The sequence below is a fragment of the Salminus brasiliensis genome, chromosome 17 (assembly GCF_030463535.1).
Source record: "Salminus brasiliensis chromosome 17, fSalBra1.hap2, whole genome shotgun sequence".
NCBI classification, from domain to species: Eukaryota; Metazoa; Chordata; class Actinopteri; order Characiformes; family Bryconidae; genus Salminus; species Salminus brasiliensis.
The window spans coordinates 33,049,131-33,069,656 of record NC_132894.1 but is presented as its reverse complement, the minus strand read 5'-3'; the positions used below and the strand labels follow the sequence as shown (position 1 = coordinate 33,069,656).

Genomic DNA, 20,526 nt, shown 5'->3' with positions numbered 1-20,526 from the left:
AAATTTTCTAAAGAAGTCAATTTAAAAGATTGGATTTTCATCCAAGCCATTTTTGGAGCGTTTCTAAATTTCTGATACAATGTAAAGAACACTTATGATTCATATTATGTCAAAAAGTTTTTAAAAAATGGTCAAAATTGTTTTTTTTCTTTTTTCTTTTTTTACAATTTTGTGTGACAACAGCAACATAAATAAGCTTAGTCTAAATGGCAAACACTGGAAAATGAAACAGGTTGGATCAGTCATTCTGGTTTAAGCAAATTCAGCTGGTAATTGTTTCCAGATATCAGAACCTTAGTAAAGCCTACAGATCTGTGAAATCACATCCGTAGAGGGCTGTCAGCCATGCATGTTCAACAGAATGTTAAGACCACACCCTGACCGTTTTCAGAGAGGTCGGATGATGATGAGTGCATTTTGGGGATTTTTGAGGAGTGTTTTGCTCTGTGTTTTCTAGTTAAACTTTGCTGAACATTTCACTGAACACCCAAGTACAGCGTTATCCAAAAAAAATCCATTTATCAAGATGTGTTCCCAGGGGCAGGGCAGAGTTCTCACCTGTATCCCAGAGAGCTTGAAGTGCTAGAAAATGATCTCATACCTAGAAAAAAACACACACACAGGACAATTGTGAGGATTCAACTGGTGATTTCAACTGGTGCTCTTGGCTAAAAGAAAATATATCATACATATATTATTAAAGAAACATTTCACTCATAAATGTTTGGTTGCTGGATATAGAGATATATTCTTGTCATCATGGCCATGATGATATTCGCAATACCACAACAACCAAATATGAGTTACTGCTCATAACTCCAAAACGCCATGACCGACTGAACGTCCAGTGGAGGCTGGGTAAGGAATCTGTAGAGCCCTGTAAGCAGTCCCAAAGTAAACTGCTGATCCTATAAGACTCACATTTTGTAATACTGATAGAGCCATAGAACTGTTGAAGTATCCAGTTCAGCCAGAGACGTTATAAATGAGGAGGAGTGTCTGTTTAGTAATAACGTCCCACCCTTCAGCAAGAAGAGTCCATCTGGGATAATCTGACTCTTCAGTTTAGAGGAGTTCAGGCTCTCCCCATTCGCAGAGATGGGAGCCTGGAGTCTTGTGTGACTGGACTTGCACACATGGCCACAGAGTGAAAAGACTTGCCTATAAGGACGACGCACCAGTGGAGTGACAAAGTTTTAGTGTGAAAAATCCATGCTGGCACTACTATAAGCACAGTCAGAACACCTAACCAATCAGATCGTGAGGTTGGAACTAATTGTAATAATAGACAGAGAAAGCTGGACATAGGTGGCATATCGGTATCTGTGGATGTCGGTATCGGGCTGACGTTTGGAAGAAATTGCCTTAATAGAGGTAAAAAAAAAAAAAAAAAAGTCACGAATCTAGACTGAAACAGCACACACTCATACTGTACCATGTGATGTTGCTAGCTGTGTGTGTGTGTGTGTGTGTGTGTCTTCCTGTGGGGTAGAAGATCGTTTGAGTAGTCACGATAGCCTATGTTTAGATGCTCATCTTAAGCGAAGAGCTTCAATTATAAACAGCTGATTCTGAACCACAGTGGTTTTAAAGGAAATAAATATTAGGCTTCTAATATAAGGGGTTCTTTGAGTGATGCCATAGAAAAATGTACCTTTGGTTTCATAAGAGATACATGTGAAGTTGAGCTAATAATCTTTAAGCCTTGGTTCTTTACACACACACAGACATACATATATCTCCTTTTTACAAAAATGCCTCTTAATGGATTCAGCAATGGTTTTTGTACGGCTCAGCTCAAAGAACCCTGTGCTGCTGCAGTATTTTTAAGCTGAGTGCAGAATCAGCTAAACCTCAAGGTTATCTCATTATCAGTATCAGAGAGCAACGGGTGGTACTGTACCACCTCTAGCACGGCTGCCACTTTTAGGAGCAAAACTTAGGGTTTCAGACTCTGGACGGATGTGAAAGAGGAGGCGGGTCTTTCTCTTTGTTATAAAAGGAAAGCTCTGAAAGTCCTTTTCTCTTGGAGTCATGGGAAATCAGGAGAATGTTAATTGCAAATATGCCAACCACAGAAAATCTCACAGAGTTTTACAGTCATGCCGGCGGAGAGCAATTCAGAGGCTTTGGGATAAATGCTTCCAAAAGAAGACAAAGTGGAGAAAGTTGGCAAGGTTGTGTTGGTAGCAACTCGGCCATGGAGATGGAAAAATATTGTAAACATTTCAGTGAGTGCTGATCTCTGACCCGCATGAAAAGCATGAGGACTGAAAAGGACAAAAATAACATTGTTCGGATTAAAAATAGGGGTTTTCCAGCTGCTGAGTTTTTAGGTGTTGTTCTTGACCGTTGAGACTAAAAAGACCTAGCTGGCCTCATCTAATGCTACCGTGCTACAGGTAACTGGGGTGTTCTAGTAGGGATCTTCTACTCAGGCAACTTACTGATGGAGTCCTCATCATCACTCGATGAAGAGCTGACAGCAAAATCAGTTTTGTATTTCTGCCGCATTGGAGAGATGTTGAAGGCAAAAGAGATTCGTCTCTTCCGCCGAATTCTTCCTACTGCTGACAGACGGCGGGCGGGAGCACAAAAGAGATCAGAGCAGGAGTTTATTAGCTCATGGAGTGGAAAGGGTTCACTTGTGTTCTCTGGGACGGGAGTGGGAGTGATAAAAGCACACAAGTAATGGCAAACTCATGGAGTTTGGTATGTTGATACTGTGCGAATGAGAAAAGCAGCAAATGGCTGCTGATGCAGATGTGTCTAGAATAGGACTTTCTGGAGCAGATAAACATGGACCTTTTGGCACCATGCTGCCTAATGCCAGGTGTGAGCTAGAGGGGTATAAAGCCCACTGTGTTCTCTGGAATGATGGATTGTGCTCCATCCAATAGTGTTGGGATGGATGAGTTGGGCAGTTGGGAATTAGGTGGGGTGGTGATCATCCAACATCCTGACCTCACTAGCGTTTTTGCTGCTGAATGTAATCTAATCCTCACAGCAGTGCTTCTCCAAAATCTAGCAGAAAGCCTTCTTCCCTGGACAGTAGAGACAGTTAATTTAACAAAAGCAGGATCATCTTTTTTTTAATTCCCTTGATTTCAGAAGAAACAATGAATGAGCAGGTGTCCCAATACTTTTGTCCATATCCTGTTTATGTAGGTTTGAGCTGGGGTCAATCTGAAACACACCTCAATAAAGCTTTAACTTACCATCTATGTCCCTCTGGCTGATGGACAGCATGGATACGGACTGTCGGAGGGGGAGGGTCATGGATGGACAGTTGCGTCTTAGTGGTCGATATTTCTTTGATTTCTAGAAACATCGAGATTTTTTAACATTTGTACACCTATAAAACACAGTCACTTCTCAGAACAATGTAATGTGTGTTTTTTTCAGTCTTTCATACCTGACTGTCCAGACTGCTGTGGTCTCCCAGGTCGGACTCCAGCCCCTCGTTGAGGGACACCTGTGAGCCCCTGTCGTCACTGTGCTGCCGGTGGCCACCCCGCTGACCCTGAGAGGGTCCGCCCCCCTGAGGTTGCCATCCTTTCCCATCGTCTCGCTCTGCCGCAAGACCCTCTAGACTGTAACTGTCAGACCACAGGACCCTCAGTCAGTGAAGACAAGATCTCCAAAACATTTAAAGCAAAAGTTTGTCCTTCAAAACTACAGGAATCCAAATATAGTCGATCTGCCAAGACATGTTTCACACTGGAGTCACAAGGCCCTCCATGTTAAAGCTAACAAGCAATGGAAACTTTTAGCCAACTGTTAGCAAACTGCATGCGTAAATCCACCAAGCATAGCATAGTGGGCTCGCAGCAAAGCTCAGGCAAGCACACACTGCTATCCCTGATGCAAGACTCCTACAGCCACATTCACCTACCTCTGTAACACATGTAAACATGGTTGTAAGCAAATCTGGATTTCAGAGCATCAGCCATGCTTCTAAGCGATGCCTTTAAGCTGCCACTGGACCTAGTTTTCCATTTTTACATAGATAATTTGAGGTTACTAGACTATTAAGACGTCCCCCGCCCCAACCCACACAGGACTTTCCACTGAACATAATCACTTATTATTATAATACATACTACTTCCTGCTCAGCTGCACGACATTATGTTACACATCCACTTTACATTTAACAAACCATCCTTGCATTGCATATTTCTTTTAGCATTTTTATTTAAATGCTGTTTTTTATATAACTATTTATATATTTTGCATATTTTTATACTTAATTTGAGTTACTGTATTTGACAAAGCTGTATCTTCAAATACATGGGTATACATGGTACAACTAGCAGTGATATTGTCTGCTCACATAAAACAACAGGATAAAATAGGATAGGATAAAATAAATAACATTACATTAAGTACAAAATAAATATATATAAAGATATTATAATATATATATATATATATATATATATATATATATATATATATATATATATATATATACATATACACAACTGAGCAGTTTATAATAATAAGTGGTTATTAGCTGAACTTTTTTCAGCTTGAAAATAAAAACCTTTTCCTAGGGGGACATCACCTTTGTTCAAACTTCCATGAAAGCTATACACCACCAGAGTACACTGATTTTCTAAGGGTCATTTTTGAAGTTACACAGAATGTTAAAAGTACACAAGGATCTCTGTAAAGTTGCTTTGCCTACTTTGCTAAAAGTTTGTGCAGAAGGACTGTGAGGTTCGCTCTTCACTTACTTGCTTTGAGTATGTTTCTAGCCTTAGTCACCCTGGATAAGAGCATGAAGTAGTTTGCGCACTGCTAATGTCTGGATTTCATCTTTGATTAGCCACATTTGCCTCATTTGTTTTCACAGCAAAACTACTGACGCAACCTTCAGACACCTTGTCAACACATCCTGGCTGATCGACTCCACTTGTGGTGAGAAGATTGTGATTGTTGCCCAAACTTTTGCTTTAACATTATCAGGGCTAAAGGGATGGACAGCTGAAGAAGAAGGAAGTGTGCAGTGTAATGTTGCTGAACACAGCTGCTGAACACAGTTGCAAAATATAGCAGGCCACCCTGGCTACTGGGTGCAGTTCATTCTGTAAGCTTGGCTACTGGTGTAGTAATTAGTCTTTCCTGATAGTCACGTCCTGGAAGTGGACCTGTGATACTGCTTACAGTTCAAAACTCTGGACATAGCTTGGGGCCAAGGGGACTGACCCTGCAAAAAACAGCAGGCGACATCCTGATACTACTGCGTAAACAACAACGTCTCTCACAACCTCAGAAAGGCTAGAGCTAGTATTGCAGCTCCAATAGCAGACTGAAAGTCTCGACTGACAGCATTGGCAAGAACCTGCTGATACAATATGTATGACAATAAAAGGTTTACGATTCAATATATTACGATACTATAAGAAAGGTGATGTGTTTTTTTTTTTTAGGAGATCTGTCACACTCAAGTATTGCACCTCTACAAAAACAATATTAAGCCCTATTCAGGCGGGATTAGTTTTGCATGGGGAGGTGGAGTAATGTATTTTTACTATGGCACTGAATCTAAGATTCTAAGTTCAGCCATGTTCAGATCCTCTGCTGCGTTCTCTCTCTCACTGGCTTCCTGTAGCTGCTGCCATCAGATTCCAAACCCCCCTACACTGGCCTACAAATCCAAGAATGGACCAGCCCCTCCGTACTCGATGGCAATGGTCAAAAGCCGATCTGCACCACGAGCCCTTCCAGAATCAAGTACGGCTCGGCTTGACCCGGCTTTCTGTCCTGCACCGAAGTGGTGGGACGAACTTCCATGGGTGTCCGAACAGCAGAGTCCAACGCTCGCTGTCCTCAAACCCAGACAGTACTTAGAGAGTATGTAGAGTATTATGGTCTCCATACTGACTTCTGTGTTTAGTAGTATCTCAACTTCTAGCCCATACAGACTAGCTAAGGGTATTTTCTAAGGCACTTTTCTAAGTCCCTCTGGATAAGAGCGTCTGATAGATTCCTTAAACAAAAAAATGTAAAATAAGAAATTGCAGCCTAAGTGACTGAGATGGGAGAGGCTCACTGCTGTCACCTCTGAACAAATGCATTTACATTTACATTTATGGCATTTAGCAGACGCTCTTATCCAGAGCGACTTACAAGGTTGCTCGTATTACAGTGGTGGGTCAGTGCAGTGTTAGGAGTCTTGCCCGAGTCTATTGGTTAGGAGTCTATTGGTGTAGCGCAGCATAGTCACCCAGACCGGGAATCGAACCCCAGCCTCCCACATGGTGTGGTAGCTCAGTGGCAGGTAGTGGCGTTATCTGTTGCGCCACACCAACCACCGCGATGATAACCTTCTCACATTATCTTCTAACAAACTTCTAGTAACAAAAGACATTCTAAATGTTTATAACATGCTTGTAGGCTAGAGTCGCACTTCGGAGGACCCTTTGGCTCGTCTTCTGGATGACCCGAGGTATCTGTGCAATGAATGACGAAACTCAAACCTCGAGTCTCCATACTTGAGAAAAAATGGAAAAACTGATGAAGGATATGATGGAATATTTATCCACACATGGCGATTATTAACATATTAACATAACCCGAGGTTATTTTCATGGCTCATTTTACAGAAAGGTGATCTTTACTGACGCGGGAGAACACAGGCCGTAAAAATGTCTGACTAGGCGCAATCGGGCGCTACTAAAATCACTGAAAAGCTCGGGTAGTAATTACATTACCCCACCTCCTCATGTACAACTCAACCCGTCCATATAAGGCTTTAGCCAAGCAGTATTATAAATGTTTATTTGATGCAGTTTTGCTTAAAAGCTGTACTTACGTGACATCTGGACACGTTACAATGATCACTATATTAGTCATCCTGTATGAAGCAGCACTGATCACACTTCTTATACCTTAGGCACCTACACCTGTGCTTCAGCTGGGCTGAATCAAAGCAGACCTAATCTAATCACTACCAAAGTAAAGCTCTCTTTGTCTAACTCACAAAAAAGGTGATGCAAATCTCAATGCAAAAGCTTTGTGCGCGAGTCGAAAGGGGTTGGCCCTTTGCCTGAGGTTGCAGCAAGCAAACACACACAAACTCGCACACAAACATACATACATACACACATACACACACACAGAAAAAAACACACAATACCTGAAGAGCTGACTAATCTCATCCAGGTCAGATATGGAGTGGGGCTGAGTGGGACACCAGCTAAGACTGAAAGGGGCGATAAGGATGGACCAAACCAAACACAGGCAGGTTGAGTTACAGTGAAAGGGCAGAAAAAAAGGACAGATCTAACAGAGGATGAATGGAACGAAATGTTTGAAATCACATGTATGGACGTATTGGAGATGTTGGGCAGTTAACTCTGTACCGCTACCCCCTTCAGATTTAGAGTATGAGCTACAGAGAGGCAAGAAGAGAAGCCTAGATAAAAGGTAATAAGAGGTAATACCTTCTTCTGTGAAACACAGGTTTGTGGTCTCCAGTACTCCGTACAGAGCTAGAAACGGACAGATGAGGCAGATAAGAAAGATGGGAAAAGTTGAATTACGATGAGTCATTTCCAGGCTACAGTAAAGGCCTGTGTAGATGACAGTACAGAAATTAATAAGATAATAATAAAGAATAATTAATCATAGAAATTGCAATTACTGAGCAAGTGGAGGTATTATTGTGTACTGATTTACAGGCGATGAAAGAAATGAAGAGCAATGAAATGGGGAACTGAAAAAGGATGTGGAAGCTGTGAAAGTGAAAGGCCTGACCTGGCCTGATCAACCTCTGGTTAGTAGTCCAACATGGCTAACAGCCATTTTGATCTGGTTGATTGGCCAAAATTCTATTTCAGAACAACGTCTCATGCCAACGTCAATTTATTATGCAATAGTGACGTCAGACGCTGAACTGTGACGTTAACAACCACATAACATGAAGTCCTAACGTTGTTAGAATGCAACATCTTTCAAACATCACACGCCAACGTCATATTTCCGTAAAATACATGTAGTGGTGAGGTATGGTGAGCAAAAGCTTTGCTTTCCAACCAAAATTCAACATCTGTCTAACGTTGGAGCTTGATGTCAACCCAATGTTGGTTTTTGGCAGATATGTGACTTTGACTTCCAACCAAAATTCAACATCTGTCTAATGTTGGAGCTTGATGTTAACCCAATGTTGGTTTTTGGCAGATTTGAGACTTCCAACCAAAATTTCTGTCTAACCTTGGGGGCTGTCAACTCAATGTTCATTTTTAAGTAAAATTAACGTCTGAGTTCAACGTCTTTCTGACATTAAACTGATGTCTAATCAAAAACAGGAATCAGCAGAGATCTTGAGAAATGCTAAACTGATGGAATCACCAACGAAAGTGCTGTCTTATAAGTAATGCCAAAGCCCAGGCATTCATCCCCTTGTTGCGATGTCAGCACTCATCTGTGCTCAACCCTTTCAGATGTTTAACTGACTATAGAAGCTAAATTAAAAAATAGCTTTTTCAGATTACCACTCTGAAAAATACTCAAAAGAAGACAAAACGTCTCCATGCATTTCTCCTAAAACCACACTAACCTGCGTTGATTCATGTCTCCTTCTGTTCCCTGGTTCTTGCCTGGCCCCCAGCTGTGGCGACGGAAAGGAGAAAGTGAGCGCACCGTAGAGCGGAGCAGCGAGGAGCGCAGAGGAACCTCCGTCAGCCGGTCCTTGGCCTCGTCTTCTGCCTCTCCCCCTGCACAGGTCCCTACACCTCCTCCTCCCCCACGCCGCACCTCCTCTGAGCTCTCGGCGGAGGAGCTGGGGTGTCCCAGGCTGGCTGTGTCGTCCGTGGAGGAGCAGGAGATGGATGCTTCACTCGTGCTGTCGCCAGGGCCTAGCGCCTCCTCTGCCTACGAGAGCACAGAGAAACAAAATCAGATATTCGGTGCACGATCGAAAGCTCCGTTCACATTACAGGGTGGAAGTGGCATAAATCTGATTCCTTAACCAATAGAGTTCATTTTTAAATCGGCACTAATGCCCCTTTAGAGTGAACAAAGGAAGGAAAATGAAAGGAACTGTTTGTCTCCCATTAGATTGTATATTTTAATAAAAGATGTATGTATATATGTTTTTAAAAAGTACATAAAAAATGTAACCCACCAGTTATTGTATTATACTTAATAATAATAATAATAATAATAATAATGATAATAAAAGTTCATTATATGAAATGTTCAGGCTGTAAAACGAGAGCACAAAGGGGACCCAATGTGTGAAGCCAGCAAACCCACAAATACACGCATACACACACACACACACACACACACAAAACAGAAACCACACTCCTACCTTGCCCATGCACCTGGACACACATACTGAGCATATTTAGACCACACACACACACACACACACACACATATCTACGGAAGACTGAAATAATCCCAAGGTGTTGGGTGTGAGGCTTTGGCCAGTGCATTGTGCTGTGCAGAGGTAGCGTGAGAGAGGAGGCAGAGCCGGCTCTGTGCCTCTAATACACACATAGAGGTTTTTGTTGGGGCTCTGGGGGATGAAAGCTTTCCATTCATGTGCCCCAGAAATGACTTCCAGCGAATGGGTGAGTGCTCGCGTGAGGACGCTGAGAAGCCGGGGCAAGTGTGAGCGAGTGTGTGGGTGAGAGAGTGGGTGGGGCGGAGGCTTGACAGAGTACAGGGAAAATTGTAAGCATCATGGTCACGTGACCTCAGTGGAGAAAAAGTCTTACAGCTGTACTTCCTAAAACTCGATAGCTCGCGTAGAGCTCAGTTGGTTATGGAAAAGGCTTCAGTTTGAGCTCTAACTGCTAATGAATTTGGGGTTGAATGAAGATTTGAGGAAAATTATTAGCCCAAAATGTGATTCGTCAGCCAAGACATGCTTGGTGTGTGAGGTTGGTTCCTTAGGTTTTAGGTTAAATGTAAAATGCTAGAAACACCTTTAAACACTGCCTAACAAACAGCAATAATATAGAAAACACACTTCTGCAATTAACATTTAGTCTAAATCAGCATTTTTAGGCCAGAATATTAGTACCTTTATAGGTACACTTGCACAATACAACAAATTTCTTCTTGTCATATCCCAGCTTAGAAAGCCATCAGAGCACAGGGTCAGCCATGGTGCTGCACCCCTGTAGCAGAAAGGGTTAAGGGCCTTATTTGAGGGTCCAACAATGTCATCTTAGCAGACATTGGTATTGAACCCACAGCTTTCTAAACAATAACCCAGCGCTCCAACCTCCAAGACACCATTGCCCAGACCAGTACCTGGAAGCACAACCGTGCCATTTTCCACATTATATCTAGAATGTAACTGGTATAACTGGTCATTTTGCATCGCAGACTTAATGTCTATTTTATATTAATTTGATATATCTAGAATTAAACATTTTTACAATTTTAAATAGGTCCTCGAATGTCAAGGACTTCAAGAGAAAATGGGGTTGTTGATGCTTGAGAGCAGATCATCACCTCCAGACTCTGCTAGTAGTGGGAATATGGGTTGCTTGTCCTGTGCTTGTCCAGTGTCTGCAGAACTGGAGCTCATACTCAACATGCAATGAAGCGAAAGGGGGGGGGGGGGTTACAAGGATTCAAGCTAGGCTAAATGCTAACACTAGCCAACACTAGCTTTTACCATCAACTGTCCGTTCCCTCAAAATCAAACTGGACCACCCTAGCTTAACCACACTGGAGCTAAAGTCACATCAGAAGGGAAAGCACTGGCTTTATTTTTTTTTACTGGTAAGACTTGAGAAAGCCAAACCCAGGGAAGCGAAATGGGGGCACCGGTGAGCCGTCAAGGGTGCTGTAAACCAGCCAATAAAAGGAGAGAATGACGATTTTCTTCCATGAGTGTTTTTATTAATTAATTAATGAATATTAAGGTGAAATAACAGGGTGGTAAAAAGGCTTGTTACACTGCATCTGAGCATTTTCCACCCCAGTATTATATATTACATATTTCTACATCAAACAACAAGCTAAAATACACAGTAAATGCTCGCTCTCTCTCTCTCTCTCTCTCTCTCTCTCTTACCTTTCTAAAGACGTTGTCCTCTCCCGTGTCTGTGCTGATGAAGCCATCTGTATCACTGCCGGAGTCTCGCAGGGTGGTGCTGCCTGTGCTGTGTCTGGCTTGCGAGCGTGGACTCTCTGCAACACACACACACACACACACACGCACACGTGTTCATTCTCACACGAGCTGAGACCACTTTCACTTCTCACTTCTCTTCTCAGAACAGAGGGGTTGATATAAAAAGGCTGCTGAGAAGCAATGCCGCTGTTTTCACAGCACATCTGCAGAGCGGATTCAAAACGGAGCAAAAGCTCAGCGAGTTACTTTTTCCTGAGCCGTCCCGTTTCTCCTTCTCGGCCTTTAGCCTGGGAAACAGGTCCTCATATGATGGCATGTCTTCAACAGTAATGTCAGACTCACGCTACTCAGAAACAGGATGACGCATCAGGCGGTGACATACGAGAGGAAGAACCCAGAAAAACCTCAAATAATTTCCACCATCATTTGAATACTGTATCTGTCTGTATTTCTCCCCAACCTCCCCTCCATTAGTTCCACAGCTCGAACTCTAATTAGGCCATCAGCCTTCAGCCACCAACAAATTGTCTGAACTGTTGCTTTATATGATAATAATAATTATACGCTCTAAAAATTACGTTTATGTAGTTATTGAGCGAAGCCTTATTATTGCTTCCATAAAGAACCATGTTATGTAATAGAGGTCTGTGAGTGTGAAGAACCTTCCAGTAGACAAAGACCCCGTTTACACCTGGTCACTTCATGTGTATTTACACTGGGTAGCCTAATATGTCACCAGTTAGTCAGACTGAAATCCAATTGCTGTGTTTGACGGGATATGCAAATCATTACCCGGCAATCCCCTCAACCTCTTCCTTAGGATGGCTGCTGGGTCACGTGCCCAGTGACAAACTGCATGGGGAGGAGTTCTGGTTGTTTTGAGAGGAGCTTTGGTTGTCGAATGAGTCTTGGAGGGACGGATGCGTCCATACTGCTATAACATGTGTCTCAAAGGCGTCTCAGACCACCACCTGAAGTGGTTTGAGAGATCGGACCTGGTTGAAATGAGTATTGGGACTTTAAAAGGTTCTTCAGACTCACACATTACAAACACGGTTCTATGGAGTGGTTCTAAGTCCATTTGAAGCACCTGTATTGTTGAGTGTACAATATTAGATCATAAGCTCCGGGCATACGAGTCCACCAGCAGTGACAGAAATCCCAGTTCCTGTCTGTTGGTTTTGCCTTTCAGCCACAATTCTAACAAGAATTACCTGCAGGCTGGGATTTCTGCCACTGCTGGTAGACCTGTATGACCGTCTGCTTCCATATACCTGCAGATTCAGCTACTTCCTTTAAACGAAGGTTTTTGGCCACGCTCACTGCACTGCACCACCTCTTCTCAATCTATGAATCCTGTCACACACCCCGCAGGTATTTATAGCGCCATCTGCAGGAGACTGAAGTTACTACCACCCTAAACACACAAGGTGACTTTGTCTGGGGAGCTTATTTACAACATATTAACTAGATAAATTCTTTATACTGTACAAGATTGACACTTAAACCAATTATTCTGAAAGCTGTAGAACATCAACATCAAAGGTTTAATAACATAAAAATGCAGAATGTCATATATTCCAAAATAATGATCAAATCTTGAGGCATAAAACCTGACAGAAACAACTGTAAACAGACAGATGTATCATTCTATTAATACTTCTTGTTTCCAGAGTGCTGAATAAACTACAAATATAATTTGGTGTGTATATTGTATATAATAAAAAGTTATTATTATTATTATTTACAGAACAAAACAAATGTACTAAGACAATTGATTGCACATTGCTGAATAGCTTGTGCTCCTGCAGGGTGCTATATAGAATAACAAACAACATATTAAATGCTGTTTGTAAGCTGTCTTGCAGTGCTCCTTTAATTGGGGCCAATAATTACACTAATAAGCCATAATGAGGGTCCACAACATAACCTGCATATTAGTTTCATAGTAGTTAGCTTGTCAAAACATTTATAGCACTTATTAATAAGCCAATTAATAAGAGCTCCATGGGTTAATTGTGGTTTAAAAGAGCAGCGATCTGACGATGTAGTCCTGATTCTGTGCTGCAAGCGGGGGCATCTGGTAGCATAGTGTGAGCTTTGTCAGCTGTCACACACACACACACACACACCACAGGTGCCGTGACGGCTTGAGAAAAAGGGGAGGGGCCACGCTGGGTCCACTACAGCTGTCCTTTGTCCGCATGTGCTTTCTGCTGAGAAAAACAGCAATTCAGTAAACAGCCTTTCTAAGCTGAGCAGAGCTTTCCTGAGAAAGACGTTTACCATCAGAAAGCACAGCAAACTCACAAATGAGGCCTTCAACCGACGTCACGCCAACTGACTTCCAGATACAGAGGCACGCTGATGCTTGTCGCTACTCCGGGACCTTATGTCCAAATGTTTGTGGACACCCCTTCTAATAAATGCATTCATTTACTTTAAGTTGCAGCCATTGTACAATGTATTTCCAGGTAACGCCACAGCTGCAGCTCTACTACCAAAGAATAGGTCAGTAATTCAGTGGTAGAGCTGCAATAGGAACAGGCCATGGTTATCACCAGGTCAATAAGAACTCAGAATGCAGCCAGTTTAAAGACCGGAGGGTGAGTCAGATCAGAGGCGGACGAATGGCGAGGCATGCTTCTTCAGCCAAGGTCCATAGGCCACAGGGGAGAATGATGTCATTGTGTAAGAGTGTTTTGAAGCCTCATCGTCTGCACCAGCTGAAAGCGGGCCTGGTCTCAGCTGTGATGGTTTGAGGTTGACATGACAGGATGTACGACAGGATGTGCTAAAGATAACTACTCAGAAATTGCGTTGGTGATAAAGGAGGTTATAGCTTCGTGTACGAGTTTAGCACTGAGTTTGTTCCCGATTGGCTCCCGATTTTTTACATATCTTCTTAAAGGCACTTGCATACAAGATACTACCCACATGTTTCATATCAAAATCTTCAGCTCTCTATAATAAGACCCCATATGACCTAGAGCACTGTGTAAAGGGATACTTTAGGATGACCCTAAACCTAATAAATTAAAGCCAGATTTGATGAATTCCTCATATTTCCTATAAAACGTTCTTTAACACATGTGGACGAACTGTTGTGGACACCACTTCTAATGAATGCATTCAGCCTTTTTGTAGCTTTAACCAGTCTGCCCAATCTCTGTTGACTTCTTTCATCAACAAGGTGTTTCCGTCTGCAGAACTGCAGCTCGCTAGACGTGTTTTCTTTATTACACCAGTCTCTAGAGAAAGTCTAGAGACTGCTATGCTGAAAATCCCACGAGGTCGGCAGTTCTAGAAATACTCAGACCAGCCCTTCTGACACCAACATATAACAATCTGACACCAATTATAACAATCATGCCACGCTCAAAATCACTAAGATCTGATTTTTTTTCCCCCATTCTGATGGCTGATGTGAACACTGCGTAAAGCTGCTGGCCCGTATCTGCATGATTTAATGCACTGCACTGCTGCCACATGATTGGTTGATTAGATAACTGTATAAATGAGTAGATGTGCAGGCCTTCCTGACACAGTGTTTGGTGAGATGCATTTCTGCACTGCATTTCAATGGACCTTAATCACCAACTTTTTAGCTGGTAAGTGAAATTCTAGATTACATTACTTGGATTTTTCTCTAGAGAATTTTTAAAAAGACCAAAACATCTACAAATTGGTTAAATAACCAAATAATATTCTTACACAGTTATCAAAATTATTACACATATAGACTAGATTTAAGATGCTTACACTTCCCAGGATATAACCTTTGCAGTGCACACAAAAAGTCCTAACAGCACATCAAGTGTACTTCACACTTCGGATGCATGTCTACAGTCTCTTAGCACATACTTAACACAGCCTGACAGCGCTGGCAGTGCAAAACACATGTAGGCTTACCTGTGGACTCTGAGCTCTGTCGTTTCTCTAAAGCCCTGCTGTTGTACGTGGAGGCCTGGGAACTGTCAAGACAGAGAGCGTCCCTCTCTCTGTGAATCTGGAAACAGAAACAGGAAGGCATGGTGTCATGGTCGAGCATGTGACTGTCTGACTGGAAACTGCGGGTCGCCTAGAGCGTCCGCTAATGACACATCGTACCGTAACACCGCCGAGCACCATAAAACACAGCAGCGGAGTAAATCTTCATAAAGAAGTGTACACCTCTAATTTCTGAGACTTCCTCCTTCTGTTTCTGCCTCTGAACCGAAGGCTCTGAAAGGTGAACTGAGTGCAAAGCTGGTTCCGTTTAGCACACAGCTTAGGGAAGCAGCGAGGCAGAAACACAGATCATAAACATGGTCAGGCATCGTCAGACTGCGCTGAGAAAGAGTAATGCCTTGTAAATAGACTGAGCGTGTTTTTCTAAATGAATCAATTACTGCATATTGCCGCATCGGCACGGATTAAAATTGCAGAACCTGAAACTAAATAAAGCAAAAATACAAATTTGTGTTGATTGTGTTCATGTGGAAAAAGTCCTCCACAGCTTCCATGACACACATTGTCAAGACCTGTAGTCGACATGAGGTTGCATTCAGATTGTGGTTTCCTTAGACCATACGCTCCAGACCTCCAAAACAGCTGTGTGTTTGGGCCGCCACAGACCACACACGCTACCTCACACCAGCTCTGAGTAAAAAAAAAAAACCCCAACCTCAGCAATCAGCAGCAAAGCTGCCCCCTAAAAGTGGGTGTCCAAACAAACAAACGTGCCTTGATTTGGACAGACATGTGCTCGTGGCTTCAACATGTTGAGGCTCAGATCCGCTGAGGTTGGTCAGATTTTGTAAGAGTGAGAAAGCTGGAAGACTTACTTACTAATCCGATGTCAATGGATCAGATGTTCTTACTCAACTGTAGCATCAGACCAAATCAATCGAGAGGTGGTCAAATGAAAGTCAACATGATTTGGACTTCAGTAAGTACTGGGAGGGTCTCGGAGTTTGGGTCTCGACTAATTCATACTCCCTTATACATACTTCTTTTGTCCTTCACGTCGGCCTGCAAGTTAATAGGGATGTCCTGATCTAATCAGATCCAGTGGATCATTCTAATGGATGGGGTATCAGCTATTTCAATCCCAATCCTGTTTTAACCACAGTGTTCAGAGCGCCGTCTGGTGTCCTCCTGGTAATCTATATGGATCAGAATCGGGGCAGATCCAGGCATATTTTATTGGATTGGGTCTTGGCTATTTTAATCGCAATCCAGTCGAGTCTTGCTTTTAACCACGATGTTCAGAGCGCCATCTGGTGTCCTCAAAGCTCCATTAACAAACAATACAGCCAAACAGAGAAAGACAAGCGGTTCGCCGGTTCTCCCGCTGGTAAAACGGAGCGTTTCAGTGATGGTTTTATAAAGGGTCAGATATCATGCTCTGTTTTCATGTTTCATTGTAAAATAGCTCCACACTGCAGAACCTCAGCTCCTTTATTTACCTTCTAAGAACATCTGCTCTGCCAGCTGGAGAGTAATGTCTGTGTTCTAATGACGCCTTGATGCAATTAGATGGTTAAATAAAGAATCGCAACTGGATCGCGATTAAAATATGCATGAATCTGCCCTGATCCCGATCACTGATCCACTGGATCCCTACTGGAGATGCTGTTCTGAAAATCCAGAGAAGAAAATACAATGTCATATTATCATCATCTACTGACATGCTGGGACCCATCCAACATTATAAGCTACACTATTTTTGAATAATAAAACACAGTGCTATTATCTAAAGAGAAGTCGAAGTCAAAGGGACGAAAAACTTTCAAACTGACTTCAAATCACATCACTAGATCTAACGAAGTCAGCTTTTCATCTCTTTAACAAAAAAGTGAGTACATGTGCTGCATTAGTGATGTTTACACACCTCTCACATTACACGTTACTAAGAGCACAAAGACCACAGAGGACAAAGCCCACCCCCAATGGTAAGTAGATATGAAGGTTCACCTGTTCACCTGTTTGGACAGTGGACGAGCTCTTCGGCTTTGTTATGACCAACAGCACTGCATTAAAGAAGGGATAACAGGTTTTTCCAGAGACCTCAAAGACTAGCCCTGAATGGGTATACATAGGACCAGAGGCAGATAGGGAGGGGGAACCTGCACTGTATACTGTTTGTTTGGGGTAGTGGTGGTTATCGATGACAGGGTTGATGACAGAGTTTAATACTCGGGTTCGCCCCTGAGCAAGGCCCTTAACCATATCTGCTCCCTTGGCACCGCTCCAGGCATGTGTGCTCACTGTCCACTGTGTGTTTTTGCTCACTAGTGTGTGTGTGTGTGTGTGTGTTCACTCCACAGTTGGGTTAAAGGTGAAAGTCAAATTCCATCTGTGTCCAATAGAACTGGTGACTGTGGTAGTCTTTGGTAGTCGCCTTGGCAATACTGATATTGCAGAAGGCTGAAATATGCAAACGAGCCCAATTATAGTTCCAGTCGAGCGTTTCTGTGAGTGTGTTGATGGTTTAATAAAAGGTGTGTATGCTGTAAAATCTGACCTATGTAATGCAGGCCAATCGCTTGCTACTGATCCACTGATGTATTTTTGGTCTATTGCCATTTGAATTGCAATATTTGACTCAATAAAAAAGGTGAGGTCCCAGAGTGGACCAGCGGAATAAGACAGTCACTATGACCTAAGGATCAGATCGCTAGCCATCAGCCACTGGGGCCCAGAGAGAGCCCAATAGGCCTTGCTCTCTCCAGGGTGGGTAGATGGCACTTTCTCCCCACATCACTCTAGTGCATCGGCAGCAGTTCAGAAACAGAGGCGCTCGCTGGCTGTACACGTGCTGAAGGAGGCGCGTGGCCGCCTTTATCCTCCTAGTGTCGGGAGCTTTGCATGTGACGGTGGGAGAATATGTGTAGGTTGGGTAAAAATCTTTAATTTTTTTTTTTAATAATAAATAAATAAATAAATAAAGGTATTTTGAAATGTTTAGCTTTGGGTGATCCCATAGAAGAACCACTTTTGGTTCCTTAAGGGCCCTTGTCTGTAATAGAGAAGTGAGAGTGTGGAGAAGAGTGTGGAGAAGCCCTTTAAAGCCCTTTAAAAGGTCTCTCTTTTACAAACACGCTTCTTAATGGAACCTAGGGGTGTAAGAAAATGTCTATTACACTAAGGTATCGCAATATTATGTTTCACAATAGCTACATGTAAAAATTGGTTGTGCGTAAGCCCTGACTGCTAAATAGAAGTGTTGTAGACTGTTCTGACTGCATAAGTGGATGTTTATAGACCATGGCAGTTTTCCCTTACAGTGTCGCAATACATCAATCACCCATAACATTAGTACCACCTGCCTAATACTGAGTAGGTCCTTCTTGTGCCACCACAACAGATCTGACTATTAGATCTCTGAAGGCGTCCTGTGGTTCCTGGTGCCAATACCAATGTCAGCAGCAGCATCCTTTAAGTTCTCAACTCCACGGATCGCATCAATGAGCCTTGGGCGGCCACGTCTCTGACCCTGTTGTCGGTTCACCAGTTGTCCTTTTCTGAAGCACTTTTGGTAGGTACTGACCACTGCAGAGAGAGAAACCCCTAAAGACTTGCCTGATGTTTTGGAGACGTTCTGACCCAGTCGTCAGGCCATCACAATATAATATAATATAATATATAGATCTCTCCCCTAGACAGGAGCCACTGTAGATGTAGATAATCAATCACATTTTTCACTTGCTAAAGCTGCTAGTGCTAATGTTATGGCTGATCAGTGTATTTTGCAATACGTCACGGTATGCATAGCATCGCCTGGTTCTTGCCAATTCACACCTCTAAATGCAACCATAAATGCTCACAGCCAAACCATCTGAAGCGCCTCGATTTATACGAGTGTCTCCTGTCTGTATTATACAGTCCTATTTCAGATGTCTCCTGAAGCATGTGAGGGTCGAGCGGGGGTCAAATTGCCCTTCTGGCTGATGCCTAATTATGTTTACACCACTAGAAGTTGTAAAAAAAAAAAAAAGAGAGAGAGAAGAAGCAGAGTGGCCCTGCACGGTTTTGAAGCAATTAACAATACACAACGCCCTATTGATGGGACCTTCCCTGCTGTGGTACTGAGTAGCCACTGTGTGTGTCTTTGAGAAGGCAGCCGAAAAAGAGAGAGAGAGAGTGAGAAAGAGAGAGAGAGAGAGAGAGAGAGAACACAGCCCTCTGTTGTCCCACGCAAAGGCCTCAGGAACTGCCTCCAGAGAGGCCAGATAGCGCTTATACACACACATATACATTCACACACAGACACAAGCATATACACACTGGCCTGATCTCAGCATTTCCCACCACAGATCACGTGCTAGAAGCATACAGCGGCAGGACAATCGCAATATAGTGATTACGCTGCCATGAGTTGTTCTAGATATGCAGAGCAGCTCTGCTTTCTCAAGCTCCCACTCTGCTGTCACGCTGTGATCCCCTGCTTTATGTGATGTTTGTACAGCTGTTTTAGTGTGTTATTGTGTGTCTCCTTCCTCACACATTCACAGCTCATGGTAAAAGTTGCATTGGTGTCTGTCAAACTTCATGTGCTAGCTGAAGAACCAAGGGTTCTACAGTTTTTTCCCTAATCCAGTGCCATGCAAATACATTGCAAACTATGCTAAAGGCTTATGTCATTATCGAGATCAAGCATCTTTTCCTGGCACATGCCACTAGTTGGCAGCTGACATGGGGTGGGAGATATTAGGCATCTTGAAGGTGATGTGTTTGGAAGAAGAAGAAGAAGAAGAAGAAGAAGCATAAGAATCTGGAGCTACTCTGACAAGAACCAAGTTGTGATGGTGAGACAACTGGGTCAGAACATCTCTGAAACATCAGGCAGGTCTTGTGAGGTGTCCTCGGTATGCAGTGATCAGTACTTCACCTATCAGAAAGTCAGTACCTACTACTACTCCAAGGAAGGGCAAGCAGTGAACCGGTGACAGGGACATGGGTGCCCAAGGCTCACTGAAGCTCATAGAAGCCCCACAGAGGAGCTTACAGAAGATCTGCTTAAAGGATCTGCTGCTAACGTCTTGGTGCCAGATACCACACCTTCAGAGGTCTTGTGGAGTCCATGCCTCAATGGGTCAGGGCTTAACGTTTTGGTGGCACAACTGTGTTCATGGGAGTCTAGTATTTTGCATAGTTCTCATCATGTCAACACCTGGTTTGCTAAATCAGTGCTTAATGAGGGTAAATCAGGTGAGCTAGGGATGGAATTGAACTCATCCACACTGTGCAACTTTCTTCAAAATGGGAAATTCTTGGTCCTCTTTACTGTATTTATGTTTACCTGCATCTGTTCTAATGGGATCAGGAGTTTCTACAGTAAAAAGCTAAATGCCAAATGTCCAGTCCTATGGGTGTACTTATTAATGCATGCTCCTAAAGGCTATAAAGAATGGCTTGATGACATCCTCTGACT

General features: G+C 42.9%; 1 protein-coding gene across 5 annotated transcripts in view; it reads right to left on the bottom strand.

The window, feature by feature from the left end:
• LOC140538493 (A-kinase anchor protein 13) overlaps positions 1 to 20,526 on the bottom strand; it is a 91,365-nt gene that overhangs the window by 27,245 nt on the left and 43,594 nt on the right. For 3 of the 5 annotated variants that reach the window (XM_072661082.1, XM_072661080.1, XM_072661081.1), the window contains exons 9-16: positions 15,021 to 15,117; positions 11,049 to 11,164; positions 8,568 to 8,881; positions 7,453 to 7,500; positions 7,146 to 7,211; positions 3,416 to 3,599; positions 3,219 to 3,321; positions 559 to 601 (exon numbers count right to left, since the gene is read on the bottom strand). In XM_072661082.1, the coding sequence (XP_072517183.1) occupies positions 559 to 601; positions 3,219 to 3,321; positions 3,416 to 3,599; positions 7,146 to 7,211; positions 7,453 to 7,500; positions 8,568 to 8,881; positions 11,049 to 11,164; positions 15,021 to 15,117 (971 nt within the window). The remainder of the gene's footprint in view (positions 1 to 558; positions 602 to 3,218; positions 3,322 to 3,415; positions 3,600 to 7,145; positions 7,212 to 7,452; positions 7,501 to 8,567; positions 8,882 to 11,048; positions 11,165 to 15,020; positions 15,118 to 20,526) is intronic. The other 2 variants (XM_072661083.1, XM_072661084.1) reach the window with 2 other exon arrangements.